At 46.4% G+C, this 15,737-nt stretch overlaps 1 protein-coding gene across 1 annotated transcript in view; it reads right to left on the reverse strand.

Annotated features, from left to right (window-relative positions):
• The window catches only part of STK10 (serine/threonine kinase 10), a 126,519-nt gene that overhangs the window by 41,153 nt on the left and 69,629 nt on the right, over nucleotides 1–15,737 (reverse strand). The window contains exons 5-7 of the mRNA XM_073651314.1: nucleotides 5,619–5,691; nucleotides 4,286–4,480; nucleotides 3,724–3,805 (exon numbers count right to left, since the gene is read on the reverse strand). Of these exons, the coding sequence (XP_073507415.1) occupies nucleotides 3,724–3,805; nucleotides 4,286–4,480; nucleotides 5,619–5,691 (350 nt within the window). The remainder of the gene's footprint in view (nucleotides 1–3,723; nucleotides 3,806–4,285; nucleotides 4,481–5,618; nucleotides 5,692–15,737) is intronic.

A 15,737-nucleotide genomic window follows, 5' to 3' on the forward strand; every position in this document is an offset into this window, starting at 1 on the left:
GGTAAGTATGGTTTAATTTAGAACAATAAAGAATTGTGTGTTTATTTCAATTAAAGGACTTTTTTCTGGGTGTTGTGTTTTTTTTAAATACTTTACTAGAAATTCATGGTGGTCATGTCTAATATTGGCGTGACCCCATGAATTTCGGGCTTAGGGCCAGCTGATAATGCCAAGCTGGCCTTAACCCCTTTATTACCCAGTGAGCCACCGCACCAGGGCCCTGGATGAGTTGGGTACAGCGCCAGAAGATGGCGCTTCTATGAATGCGCCATTTTCCGGGGCGGCTGCGGACTGCAATTTGCAGCGGGTGGGGCCCAGAAAGCTTGGGCCTCCCTGCGCTGCGGATTCCAGCCCCCAGCTGCCTTGTTGTACCTGGCTGGACACAAAAATAGGGCGAAGCCCCACGTATTTTTTTTTTTAATTATTTCATGAAATTCATGGAATAATTAAGAAAAAAAGGGCTTCCCTATATTGTTGTGTCCGGCTAGGTACAAATAGGCAGCTGGTGGTTGGGGGCAGCCCGTTCCTGCCTGCTGTACCTGACTGGACACAAATATAGGGCGAAGCCCCACATAATTTTTTTTTAATTATTTCATGAATTTCCTGAAATAATTAAAAAAAAATTGACGTGGGGCTTTGCACTATATTTGGGTCCAGCCAGGTACAGCAGGCAGGAACGGGCTGCCCCCAACCACCAGCTGCCTATTTGTACCTGGTTGGACACAACAATATAGGGAAGCCCTTTTTTTCTTAATTATTCCATGAATTTCATGAAATAATTAAAAAAAAAAAAACGTGGAGCTTCTCCCTATTTTTGTGTCCAGCCAGGTACAACTAGGCAGCTGGGGGATGGAATCTGCAGCGCAGGGAGGCCCAAGCTTTCTGCCCCCCGCTGAAAATTGCAGTCCGCAGCCGCCCCGGAAAATGGCGCGTTCATAGAAGCTGGATGCTGTACCTGGCTGGCATACAAAAATATGGCGAAGCCCACGTCAAAAGTTTTGGGAAAAATTAATTAAAAAATAAATAATAATTTAGGGACTGCATCTTTATTAACTCCTCAAATGTCATTTAGTGTTAAAATAATGGATTTATTTAAAAAAAAAATGGCGTGGGATCCCCCATAATTTTAGTCTCTAGCGGAGGTTAAGCAGACGGCTGGGGCAGATGTTTGAAGCCTGGGAAGGGGGTAAAACCCACGGAGCTTCCCAGGCTACTAATATCAGCCCCCAGCTGAATACCTAGCCTTTACTAGCTATTAAAATGGGGGACCCCCCCAAAAAAAATGACGTGGGGTCCCCCCTATTTTAATAGCTAGCAAAGGCTAGGCAGACAGCTGGGGGCTGATATTAATAGCCCAGGAAGGGTGCCATGAATATTGGCCCCCTCCCAGGCTAGAAACACCAGTCGTCAGCCGCCCCAGAAATGGCGCATCCATAGGATGCGCCAACTCTGGCACTTAGCCTCGCTCTTCCACGCTGCCCTGGTGCGGTGGCAGGGGGTAATAGTGGTGGGGTTCATGTCAGCGCCAGCTGCCATGAAGCCCAGGTTAGTAATGATGGGCTTCTATAAGACACCCCCATTACTAACCTACAAAGTGTTAAAAAGAAAAAACACACACTACACCCAGAAAAAAATAATTTATTTGAAATAAAACACACCATTTTATTTAATTCTTAGTTTACTAAAAAAAAATAGTTACCTGTCCACGTTCCTGAGCTGATCTCCCATGCACAGCTGTCACATCTGGAGATGGTGACAGCTGTGCATGGCTGCTGTAAGCTCACACTGCCGGGAACACGTCCGCTCCCGGCAGCGGGAGCCACTGACTGAGGTCACCAGAGTGAATTCAGGCAGAGCAGCTCCGGAGACCTCCTTTACAGCACTGCTGTACCGTGGGAATTTCTCACTATACAGCAGGGCCGTAAAGCAGCTAACCGGAGCAGCGCTGCCTGAACTCCGGTGAACCCGCTTATGCTGTCATTCTAGCGGCGGCAGCGGTTCAGAGCGGTCACATTCTATGTGGCTGCTCTGAACTGGAGATCTTCGTGGGACACTCGTGGACTACTACGGAGGGGTAAGGATAAGGTTGTGGTTTATTATTTTATATTTTATTACAGGAGATCGATGGCTTCGGGGAATTAGGTGTCTTGGTGAGTATAGGTGTAGTTTTTTATTTTTTACTTTATTTTAGGTGGCGATCGGCGGGGACAGGTAATGTATGAACTAATTTCTTTTAGGTAACCACTGGCCACAAATGACATGTATTTAACATTTATTTGGGACACAGTAGGGCAATTTAAATAGCAGGATCAGTCTGATGGGAACTACTGCTCCCATCGAGCTGATCCTGCTGGCAGGAGTGGACGGGGGACAGACATAGGCCGATGGGAGTAGTAGTGTCACATCGGCCTATGTCTGCCTGCACGCACACACACCGCACACACCCGCACACATCGCACAGACACCCCGCACACCCCGCACACACACCGCGCACACACACTAATCATGACGGGTCTGGGAGGTGAGGCTGACCTGTGCGGCCATGGGAAAGTTCATGTGAGTTCATGCAGTCAAGCATGAACTCACATGAACCCTCTGAGGGCAACGCGGCGACTTCAAATGAACAGCTGATCGGCATCACCTGATACCTCAGCTGTTCATTTGAAATAACCGGCGGGAAAGCGCAGCACAGAACGGGAAAGCCGGCGGTGAAGTCTTTTCACTGCCGGCTTCCCCGCCCGGGTCCTTCACTCCCCGCTCCTTGGAGCTGCGCTCGCCGCCCGGTCCTAACTTACGATCGGGATGGGAGGTGGCGAGGGGAGCGGAGGATCGGGGTGGGAGGCTGCGGGGAAGCAGTATGGGGCTGTGTGATTGTTTAAAAGCCGGCGGCTTCATACCGCCCGCCGGCTTTTAAACAATCAGGAGAATTCTCCCCCGCTGGGATGGCATTCTGATGACAGGCTGGATCGCGCTGCCATCCAACTTGTCATCCTTCACAGACACTACAGAGCGCAGGCATTATGGGAACTTCCGATTCCGGTATCCGATATTGTAAAAGTATCGGAATTAAGTATCGGAATTCCGATACCGCGAATATTGGCCGATACCCGATATTACAGTATCGGAATGCTCAACACTAGTCACCACTTCTGAATTTTTCATACACTCATGGTTTTGGCTTAGATATACTGATGTAAAATGCTGACCAAATACTGAAAGTGTGAATGTGGTCTAAAAGAGAAAATCTCCCATTGCAGGATAATGACAATAGATAAAAGTAAGCAAGTCAATTGCAATCTTGATCATTTTTTCATGCTGTCTAATTAAAGCAATTTAAGAACACCCCTTTAATTGTCTATGGTAGTCACTGTTCTGCTGCAACGCAACATTTTACAGCTCTGTTCCTGGGATAAGTGGGGTTCCCACATGGATAACTCTTTTAATATGGGAATAACCTATTACAGTATGCCCATGCTGTGTGTAATCTGATTTGCATGACAGCTATGATACAGCAACAACTTTATCAATCAAAAGATTGGGTTATAGTCTAATATGAAGAAAAGATCCCCGCTATGGGCAGTAATTTAAGACGGATATGAAAATATTCATTGTAAAACGCCTTCAGCAATCAAGGTAAACGCAAAAGAGCAGGGAGCAAAATATTTGCAAAACAGAATAATCTTCTTGATAATAGTCATTGTTAGCAGAAGGAGCTTGGCTCACCTCCAGGAGCTGCACGGAGCTTGGCCTGGTCTCTGGATTCTTATCGAGAGCCTTTTTCAGGAAGTCCCGGAACTCCTGAGACCTTTCAACAACACAACAGTTGATGTCATTACAGATGCAATATGACAGGGAGAAAACATGAAGGATTTATTTTTTTCAATAACTCATTTCCCTAGCAGATTTGGCAGCCTTTCTTATCAGCACTGGTGAGATCAGGGGCTTGAAAGAGCGGCCAAGCATCCAAATACCAATTGTCTGAATTTATAAACGGAAGCATCTAATATATTTTTAGGAAAGGCCTGTACAGCTCTATGGAAACACGTGGTTAAAAAATGTAGGGAAAAAAAAAAATTGTGGAGAACATTATTTTAAAGAACTGGAGTCCCATTTCTACGTAGACTGCACGCTACAAAGCCCAGCAACAATCACTAATATGAAGCAGATTTCTTAAACAAAAAATATGTTCTAAACAACAAAAAAGCCTGGAATGTCTTTAATGTATCAAGCATGTGAATTTGGGAACAACTTTGGCATGGTCATAAACTAAAGTCTGAAATCTTACCACTTTGACTGAGAAGACAGTGTGGGTGGCTCCGATTTGGCAATTTTCAAAAGCACCCGCATAGGGTTAAGTTCATGATGTGGTGGCTCAATCTGAGCCATTTCAATGAGCGTAATTCCTAAAGACCAAATGTCAGCTTTGTAGTCGTATGGAGCATCTTTCATCGTCTCACACATCACCACTTCAGGGGCCATCCTGGGAACAGGAGAGGAAAGGTTTAGAAGAACAAGACAATTCACACTTTTCTCACCACTTGTGTTAGGCTGGCTTAACAAGAGGCAGTGAAAAGGGGAATTGCTGTGAAAATGTGAAATATGTTGATGAAAAACATTCCTCTTACATCTGGATATCAACATGCTTTAATACACTGTGTGACATTCAACATTCCTGTCTTAAAGCTGAAGTCACGAGCAACTAGTAACATTTTCCTCTGAGTTCTTCTGCTTTTCTTCATGAATTAGATCTAATATTGCAGATCAGTCACAATCCGTAGACAGGAGTAATGCTAATTCTGGGGGGAAAAAAATGAAGACACCTTTCTTTGCTCTTATAACCCTTTTAGCTGTGCTCAGAGTCGAACAAGCATAGCACTGTCCACTGACATTAAGAAAAGCATCCAATGAAATAATGAAATAGTCATTTCTTCAAAACTTTAAATGGAAGGTGCACTTTAAATAAGGCTCCTCATTCTAAGCATACCTTAACCCTTATACCAAGATAGTTCTCCGCTTACATCAGCGCTACATAAGGAAAACATTTAGCAGCAATATAAGCATACCCTTGTAGAGGCCACAAAAGTGGCAATATATTCTGAACCATCAGCCTCATGTTAATAGGACTGCGATTGAAGATATATATCTACATATTTATTCTTTTTCAATTTCATTCATTCATATCCATAGTGGTTTTTAGCTCATCCATACTTAAAATTGTTCACTTTCAAAGAAAATGTTACTAGATTCCTCTAGAGCCGATAAGAATCTGCCATGTTTGAATTTATTCCAAAAGTACACAAAAAAATCTCGTAACATATACATCCATCTTTGACATTTCATTATGACATACCCAACTAGCCATCTGTACAGGCCTCTATGTTCTATCAGCATGTACACAATGATATAGGACAGTGTTCTCCAACTCTGGTCCTCAAGAGCCATCAACAGGTCAGGTTTTCAGGATTTCCTTAGTATTGCACAGGTGATAATTACATTACCTGCACAGGCAAGAATTCCATCACATGTGCAATACTAAGGAAATCCTGAAAACATGATCTGTTGATGGCTTTTGAGGACCCGAGTTGGGGAACACTGATATAGAGTATGTGACAACTTACCAGTAAGGGGTGCCAATGAAGGAGTCTCTTCTTTGCAAGGTTTTTGAATTTTTTGCAGAGACGCCAAAATCCGCTGCAAGGAACAAGTAAAAAAAAAAAACATGAGGCTGGTGAATAAGATCGGTCCATTATAAAAAGTTCATCTTCTGAAAGATAATCAAACAGAGGTTATGGTATATAAATGGACACCATAGAGGAAGGTCCTCATCTAGGGACTGTATCTACGAGTCAACACTGAGGGCTATTCTGTACAAGCAGATCTTGTACTAGTGAACTTAAAGCGCACCTCTCAGCAGGATTGTGCTCCGTAAACTACATACACCGTCAGGTGGGCGACATTACACGGATTAAAATGATACCTTGGTTGATGAAATCCGTCCTGTGGGTCTTGTGTAATCTTTACTTTCAGTTTGGAGATAGTGATATGCTCGTGCTCTGGGGTGGCTCTATCTGGTGCTAAGCTTACATATTCATCTGTATGACAGCTCACTGAGCCTTCACTGACCTGCCTCCTATTTTACCTAGCCCCGCACTATTTGAAAAATTATGTAATATAGGGGGCAGGTCAGTGAAGGCACAGTGAGCAGTCATAAGAGCATACAGATGAATATGTAAGCAGAGCACCAGATTGAGCCCCCCCCTCCCCCAACAGCCCACCCCAGAGCATGAGCATATCATTATTTTTAAACTGAAAGTAAAGATTACACAAGACCCACAGGACAGATTTCATCAACCAAGGTATCATTTTAATCAGTTTAATGTCACCCACCTGACAGTGTATGTAGTTTACTGAGCACAATCCTGCTGACAGGGGCGCTTTAAGGTGGTCTTCTACAAGGATGGACACTCGTCTTATTGGCAGCCATATAATGACTAATTTGTCCCGCATAGGCCCGACTACAGCTCCCCCTAGTGACAATGGCTGTTTTCAGGGGGTGCTGTGAGCAAGCAGCTAATCACACTGGGGTCACATTCTGAGATGAGGCATAGACATACCAAGGCACAAGTGGACTTTGGGATTACTAAACAGCAGTGCAAATTGGTCTCAAAATAATCATAATTATAATTTTCTATGTCATCTTTAGGCTTTATTCACACTGGCATCAAGGCTTCTCTCTCCATTGGAAGGAGCCATGACAATAATGCAGGATAATTTTTCAAATGGATATGGAGAAAACTTGTTTAATGGAATCTGGAAGTATTATATTGGAGGTCCGTATTTAATTTTTTTTAACGACGCTGGGCCACTTTTGCTGTCAAAAGTACAGGAAACCACAGTGGACCCAGCCTACAAAATGGGGAACTATGGATTATTTTTGCAGTACTGGAGAGTGAAAAAAAAACACTTCTACCTAAATGAAAAGCAAGACCGTTCACACAGGCTTTGCTCCATTTCAACCTGCTAAAAGTTTAAAACCATGTCATAAAAATAACTGATAATACTCATACAATATTTTTTCTTCAGAAATCTTGAAAATCTAAAATGAGATCTTAACTTATTTCCTAATAACTGCAGATATTACTTTAGCACATTTACCATGCTCTATGGCAGCTTTTTACTAAAATACACTACGATTTTAGAGGACACCATTATGTAGGCTGTAGATGCAACGTTACAGCTAACAGAATAATAATTGCATGGTTAGCTCAGAAGTTTATGACCACAGAAGCCTTAGGATTGTTGTAATGCACAACAGTTCAGCCTCCGCGAGCCCCCATCGGCTGACTCGACAGTTTACAGTTCGGTTCAGCAGAAATGAGCTGCCAAGTCACTGCATGTTCCCATATAGAAATAACACAACCATGGCGCAAACCACACTGGTCAACCACAACTGCCACAATGGTGTCTGGTGGAGATATGACATGCCACACTCAATATAGGATTAAATAACAAGCAGGAGTAGGACATCTCCATGCCCCAATCTATCCAGCACTAGATTTATAGAATATTAGTAGCCAAGAATGTAACATTACACGCTCCACTCCACACAACATTAACAGCTAAAAAGTTTAAGTCTGATCGTTTTGAGCGAACAGCAGACAAACGTAAAATTTTCACGGCTTTTCTAACAGTTCTCCAAATGGCATTTCATTAAAACGTAATTTTAATTAAAGGGTATGAATGCCCCTTCAATGTCCTGAAAAAAAATGTATACTAGCCTTTGACCCTGGCAATCTTGTGACAATAATAATAGTACCAGCGCTGAAGCCCATCAATAGTCACTGATGGGTGAAGCCTTACAGTTCCATCTAAGCGGATGTCTGGCGCTCACGTGACAAACAACATCACAAGATCACTGGGAGACTGCTTGGATCAGAGACCCTCCAGGAAGCAAGTATACTTTCTATTTAAATTGTATTCAGCACATTGGGGACATTCATAAAGGGTTGTCCTGGAGTGGACAACCCCTTTGGCTAAGTGTCTAAAGCTCTGTTAACAACATGTTTGGTATATATGCTTTCAAATGGCCAATAAAATGTAAGTGAGGCCTTTAAAGTAGACCTGTCCGCAGATTTCAAAGTGCAAGTACACTGCTCAAAAAAATAAAGGGAACACTCAAATAACAAATCTGAGTGAATGAAATATTCTCATTGAATACTTTGTTCTGTACAAAGTTGAATGTGCTGACAACAAAATCACACAAAAATCATCAGTGGAAATCAAATTTATTAACCAATGGAGGCCTGGATTTGGAGTCACCCCCAAAATTAAAGTGGAAAAACACACTACAGGCTGATCCAACTTTGATGTAATGTCCTTAAAACAAGTCATAATGAGGCTCAGTATTGTGTGTGGCCTCCACGTGCCTGTATGACCTCCCTACAATGCCTGGGCATGCTCCTGATGAGGTTGCGGAAGGTCTCCTGTGGGATCTCCTCCCAGACCCTGGACTAAAGCATCCGCCAATTCCTGGACAGTCTGTGGTGCAATGTGACGTTGGTGGATGGAGCGAGACATGATGTCCCAGATGTGCTCAATCGGATTCAGGTCTGGGGAATGGGAGGGCCAGTCCATAGTTTCAATGCCTTCATCTTGCAGGAACTGCTGACACACTCCAGCCACATGAGGTCTGGCATTGTCCTGCATTAGGAGGAACCCAGGGCCAACCACACCAGCATATGGTCTCACAAGGGGTCTGAGGATCTCATCTCGGTACCTAATGGCAGTCAGGCTACCTCTGGCGAGCACATGGAGGGCTGTGTGGCCCTCCAAAGAAATGCCACCCCACACCATTACTGACCCACTGCCAAACCGGTCATGCTGAAGGATGTTGCAGGCAGATCGCTCTCCACGGCGTCTCCAGACTCTGTCACGTCTGTCACATGTGCTCAGTGTGAACCTGCTTTCATCTGTGACGAGCACAGAGCGCCAGTAGCGAATTTGCCAATCCTGGTGTTCTGTGGCAAATGCCAAGCGTCCTGCACAGTGTTGGGCTGTGAGCACAACCCCCATCTGTGGATGTCGGACCCTCATACCTCCCTCATGGAGTCGATTTCTAACCATTTGTGCAGACACATGCACATTTGTAGCCTGCTGGAGGTCATTTTGCAGGGCTCTGGCCGTGCTCCTCCTGTTCCTCCTTGCACAAAGGCTGAGGTAGCGGTCCTGCTGCTGGGTTGTTGCCCTCCTATGGCCCCCTCAACATCTCCTGGTATCTGCTTCATGCTCTGGACACTGTGCTGACAGACACAGCTACCCTTCTTGCCACAGCTCGCACTAATGTGCCATCCTGGATGAACTGCACTACCTGAGCAACTTCTGTGGGTTGTACTGCAGACATCGCCTCATGCTACTTTACCTCTAGGGGTGAGAGCAATGGCAAAATGAAAGAGTAACCAAAACAACAGCCAAAAAGGATGAGAACAGAGAAAAGGTCTGTGGTCACCACCAGCAGAACCACTCATTTATAGGGTATCTTGCTAATTGCCTATCATTTCTACCAGTTGTCTGTTCCATTTGCACAACAGCAGGAGAAATTGATTCACAATCAGTGTTGCTTCATAACTGGACAGGTAGATTTCACAGAAGTGTTACTGACTTGGAGTTACATTGTGTTGTTTAAGTGTTCCCTTTATTTTTTTGAGCGGTGTATTATTAAACACATCTCTTAGATCTGATGGAGCTGGCATACTTACTTTTAAACTTCACGTCATAATGGCTGCATAATCCAAGTTCTACCTGATAAACTTAAAAGTTAACTGTGGCAGTTAAGTTGTAGTGTACATGAGAAATTATACAATCTCTGGCCATAATGTGACTTGTATCCTGCATTTTCACCAGTTTTCTCCTCTGCAGGCACTGAGGCCTCATTCCGATGTCCGTGTGTTGCACGAACATATTCTATCAGTGTTTTTCACGTATTCAGGTAGCCATTATATCTATAGGTTGTTAACACCCCTTAGTATTCTAATTTCCTGGTTTCTGGCAGGGTGGGAGCTATTCTGAGTCACAGCTCTGGTTAATAGTAGAACTGTAGCATTACTAGAGCTATAAAGCTCAGCACATGCTCTGCTATAACACATTCAGCCATCAGTGGTTTGTTCTAGATTGTGTGCACGGTTTTCACTGCATTTAACAACAAAAAAAACCTTCTTTACGTGTTCTAGATGACCATATGACTATTTTAAAATACAATTGTAATGGCAGAATGCGCAACCATCACTTTCCATCTCTTGTAGTTTAGATGATGGCCAAACTTTTAATCTTTAATTTAAGAATTCAAGTCTCAGTAACTCTGTAGTAGGCCTTATTTTTAGGTCATGTAAAGTCGTTACAATGAAATGGATCTGCATTGTAGCTCTTGGAGGCGCCATATTCTCCTGAAAAAGCAATATATAAGGCATGTGATGGCGCATGAGGCATTTTTTATGTTCACAGGAGATTCGTGACCAGTTCTACACACTTTAGGATCCTAGACCTTCTTGTATGCCTGACACAACAAAGAATAAACTGGCTCTTTAACTTGCAAAGAGACAGAACTAAAGATCTGTTGCTTTAAGGCATCACAGTGTATATGTTGAATAGCAGAGAGCTCAGATTCTGACACACTGCCATTTTAGGAAAACCTCAAAGGTTTTCACACTAGATCACTTATATGTGCCTCCACATCACATACTATTCTGCTCTGTTCAGACTCCGCAATGTGCATACACAGTCCAGAGCTTCCTTGCTATCTGCACAATAGTAACCTACACAGTGATAAACATTGGAGACACTGCAAGATAATCTATATCTTTGGTCTGGGGTCAAACATAAAAAGCTTCATAGTTGTGAGCTTCAGATAAATAAAAGAGAAGTAATCCATGGGGAAAATGCTCTCCTTCATTGGTTGTGTAAGAAGAGGAGACTTGCATTATCTACTCTTAAAGTAGCCTTGGGCTATACAACAGAAGAAAAATTGCAAATATTCGGCGGGTCAGACTTACAAGTTTTTCTCTGTCATACTAACTTTTTCCCATGGGTAAAAAACAGCTTTACTTACCCTCCCCGGGTCCAGTGCTGCACCGATCTCTTTTCCTTGGCTCCAGTGATGAGGTCATGTCAACAGTGCTGCAGCCAATCACGAAGCTCAATGGCTCTGCCAATGTAGACAATTACAGGGGAAAACCCGGAAACTTACCAGATAAATGCTGCCCAAACTACAGGCAGCATGAATCAATCTGGCTGAAAGATTGCAGCCAGGTTTGTTTTTTTCTGAAACGCTCCAGCATTTCAAGGAAAACAGTTTGAAGATTCAGCCAGGGACGAGACTAGTACGGCTTCACCTCCGGCTGGCCTCTCCCAGCACCGCTGCAGGCAATTAATAGGACTTTCGTTATGAAAGAGACCTATCAATCACCTAGAGCTGTACTAGGAAAAGCCAGAGCCGGCCTAGTCTTGTCTTGGCTCTATAAACTATATTCTCTGAAACACCGGAGCGTTGTGGAGAAAAATATACCTGGCTTCAATTGTGCAGCCAGGCTCTGATTCATGCAGCCTGTGGTATGGGCAGCATCGATCAGCTTACATGTTCCCTTTAAATGTCCCATTGAGGCTGGTTCTCCAGCCATGTAATTGATGTAATAAAATGTATTCTTTGAAGAAAAAACATAGAAAAAAAAACACACATTGAGCAGCACTTGAATGTAAGTAGAAAGAATTCTGTAGAAAGAACAATGATGACAATAGTCTTTGATAGTTAAGGACATGGTGCAACTGGGGTGAAGAACACAGAAAACACCAATTTTTTTCTAAAAAGAAAAAATAATCTACAGTCTTGTACTGAACGCAATCACGTAATGTTGATTGATTCAAGTCTATATCTAGTACAATCATCTAGAGGTTTCAGGGCGGATTTTTGGACATTTCTACTTAGAGAACAACAGAACCGAGGACTAAAGACTTTACATAACAAACGTGTCCTGAAAATCTGGCAGAACGCCTCCTGAACAAGACTTTTCTGATTTCTACGTTAGCATCGTGATCTCTATCATACAATCTCCAACTTTGGTGCTGCACGCAGACCATCTGTGCGGTTCCTGTTTAGCATTAGCTAAGTATAAAGTGCTGGGCCTCACAGGATATTTTTTACTTCAACTAAAAAGGATTAAACCCAAACTAATAGCCTCTTGGCATAAATGTAGTTCTTTGATTGCATAAATTTGTTGCACTGCAGAGTGGAGCTGTTCTAAGCAAAAGTATTAAGTCAGTGACATAACAAATGGCCACTCTGAATGCTCTGCTTGTTTGAGAGATGGGAATTTAACCTCCACTTCAGCAGAGGGAATGACTATGCAAAATACATTGAAACACTGTTGTAGATCGCTATAAGGCCTGAAGTAGATATGAAATATGGTCAGCAATGCCAATGCTACATTATCGTGGATCACACTATACCCAAAAATTACCAATGCAAATAAAGAGATAAACTTCCCAACAGTTGTTCAGTCTGCAGAATTTTCTTAATGTGCTTTTTTACTTTAGTAGAAATGTTGCATATATAAAGTTAAGATGGGATATCTGGTGTAAACAAATTATCACCTATTTATAGGAGAAGTGATAACTTATTAATTGGTAGGGATCTGACAGCTGGGACCTGCACCAATTAGCAGAATGTGGCACTTTTATCCCCATTGGAATGGAGAGGAAAGTGCATTTTTGACCGCTGCTCCAATCATAGGCGGATTATAATGAGGACGATCTGGGCTACCACCCGGGGCCCGTGGCTCCTTGGGGCCCATGGCCAGAACGCCCTCATTATAATGTTTTCTGCAGAGGCAGGGGGACTGCACTGTACCTTTTAGACGCCGGCCGGCTACATCACAGGGAAGCAGAGACGCCCCCTGCACTGCACGCTGTGTGCTGCGTCTCCAGGACTGACGTCACACAGCTGCGCCTGGAGCTGCTTCTCTTCAGCCTGCCGGAGAGGAGCTCGTGCAGCAGTGGATGGCGGTAAATAGCAAATGCGAGGTCGGGCCCAGGGCAGGATGTCTGGAGTAAGGAGGGGGCTGCAGGATGCTGCTCCCCTCCTGATGAGTTCACATTGATCCCTTAGTGTCAGGTCGGTGGCAGCTCTGCTGGGGCTCTGTATGACTTATTGCCAGAGTCTGACCTTTGCTGCAGATCAGGTCGCGATGTCAGTGCCAGGTCATCAGCTCCAGCGTCACCAGATCTGCAGGAAAATGTCCTGCAATAAATCACACTGAGCCCCAGAAGAGCGACCACAGGCATCAGCAGATCATACACTGACTGATCAACCCTGAACCTACAGGACGTCACATACTATACTGCTCCATATATGATATGCGAGATCCTGTAGGCAGGTACAGGTGTGATCAGTACAGTGTATATCCCTGTACAAAAAATGTCATCCAGTATACAGATTAGTGTATGGTATACTGTGGTACAGACATCAGATGGGATATAACAATGTGTATAGTATATAACATCTGATGTCTGTATCCCAGTATATCGTACTAGCTTTTGAACCCGTTGTACGCCCGGGTGGCGAGCTTTTTTATTGGTATATGCTCCCCCATCCTGGTATATGCTCACCCATCCTGGTCCATGCTTCCCCCCTCCTATCCTGGTATATGCTCCCCCATCCTAGTATATGCTCACCCATCCTGGTCCATGCTTCCCCCCCCATCCTGGTATATGCTCACCCATCCTGGACCATGCTTCCCAACCTATCCTGGTATATACTCCCCGATCCTGGTCCCCCATCCTGGTATATGCTCCCCCATCCTGGTCCATGCTCCCCCCCCCCTATCCTGGTATAGGGTCCCCCATCCTGGTCCATGCTCCCCCCCCCCCATCCTGGTATATGCCCCGCAATCCTGGTATATGCGCCCCCGTTCTGGTATATGCTCTCCCATCCTGGTTCCCCATCCTGGTATATGCTCCTCCATCCTGGTCCATGCTTCCCCCCCAACTTGGTCCCCCATCCTGGTATATGCTTCCCCCCCATCCTGGTCCATGCTTCCCCCCCAACTTGGTCCCCCATCCTGGTATATGCTTCCCCCCCCCATCCTGGTCCCCCATCCTGGTATATGCTTCGCCGTTCTGGTATATGCTCTCCCATCCTGGTTCCTCATCCTGGTATATGCTACCCCATCCTGGTCCATGCTTCCCCTCCAACTTGGTCCCCCATCCTGGTCTATGCTTCCCCCCCATCCTGGTATATGCTCTCCCATCCTGGTTCCCCATCCTGGTCCATGCTTCCCCTCCAACTCGGTCCCCCATCCTGGTATATGCTACCCCATCCTGGTCCATGCTCCCTCCCCCCCATATCCTGGTCCATGCTCCCCCCCCCCATATCCTGGTCCATGCTTCCCCCCCCCCATATCCTGGTCCATGCTTCCCCCCCCCCATATCCTGGTCCATGCTCCCCCCCCCCATATCCTGGTCCATGCTTCCCCCCCCCCCCCCATATCCTGGTCCATGCTCCACCCCACCCCCCATATCCGGGTCCATGCTTCCCCCCCCCCCCCCCCATATCCTGGTCCATGCTCCCCCCCCCCCCCATATCCTGGTCCATGCTTTCCCCCCATCCTGGTCCCCCATCCTGGTATATGCGCCCCCGTTCTGGTATATGCTCTCCCATCCTGGTTCTTCATCCTGGTATATGCTACCCCATCCTGGTCCATGCTTCCCCCCCCAACTTGGTCCCCCATCCTGGTCCATGCTCCCCCCCCCCATCCTGGTCCCCCATCCTGGTCCATGCTTCCCCCCCATCCTGGTCCATGCTTCCCCCCCCCCATCCTGGTCCATGCTTCCTCCCCCCCCATCCTGGTCCATGCTTCCCCTCCATCCTGGTATATGCTCTCCCATGCTGGTTCCTCATCCTGGTATATGCTTCCCCATCCTGGTCCATGCTTCTCCCCCCCCCCCCCATCCTGGTCCATGCTTCTCCCCCCCCCCCCATCCTGGTCCATGCTTCTTCCCCGCCCCCCCATCCTGGTCCATGCTTCTTCCCCGCCCCCCCATCCTGGTCCATGCTCCCCCCCCCCATCCTGGTCCATGCTCCCCCCCCCCCATCCTGGTCCATGCTCCCCCCCCCCCATCCTGGTCCATGCTCCCCCCCCCCCCATCCTGGTCCATGCTCCCCCCCCCCATCCTGGTCCATGCTCCCCCCCCCCCATCCTGGTCCATGCTCCCCCCCCCCCATCCTGGTCCATGCTCCCCCCCCCCCATCCTGGTCCATGCTCCCCCCCCCCCATCCTGGTCCATGCTCCCCCCCCCCCATCCTGGTCCATGCTCCCCCCCCCCCATCCTGGTCCATGCTCCCCCCCCCCCATCCTGGTCCATGCTCCCCCCCCCCCATCCTGGTCCATGCTCCCCCCCCCCCATCCTGGTCCATGCTCCCCCCCCCCCATCCTGGTCCATTCTTCCCCCCCCCCCATCCTGGTCCATGCCCCCCCCATCCTGGTCCATGCTTCTCCCCCCCCCCATCCTGGTCCATGCTTCCCCCCCCCATCCTGGTATATGCTCTCCCATCCTGGTATATGCTCCGCCATCCTGGTCCATGCTTCCCCCCCCCCCCATCCTGGTCCATGCTTCCCCCCCCCCATCCTGGCCCATGCTTCCCCCCCCCCATCCTGGCCCATGCTTCCCCCCCCCCATCCTGGCCCATGCTT

This window comes from Phyllobates terribilis, unplaced genomic scaffold (assembly GCF_046119375.1).
Source record: "Phyllobates terribilis strain yellow unplaced genomic scaffold, ASM4611937v1 Scaffold_11__3_contigs__length_659146591, whole genome shotgun sequence".
NCBI lineage: Eukaryota > Metazoa > Chordata > Amphibia > Anura > Dendrobatidae > Phyllobates > Phyllobates terribilis.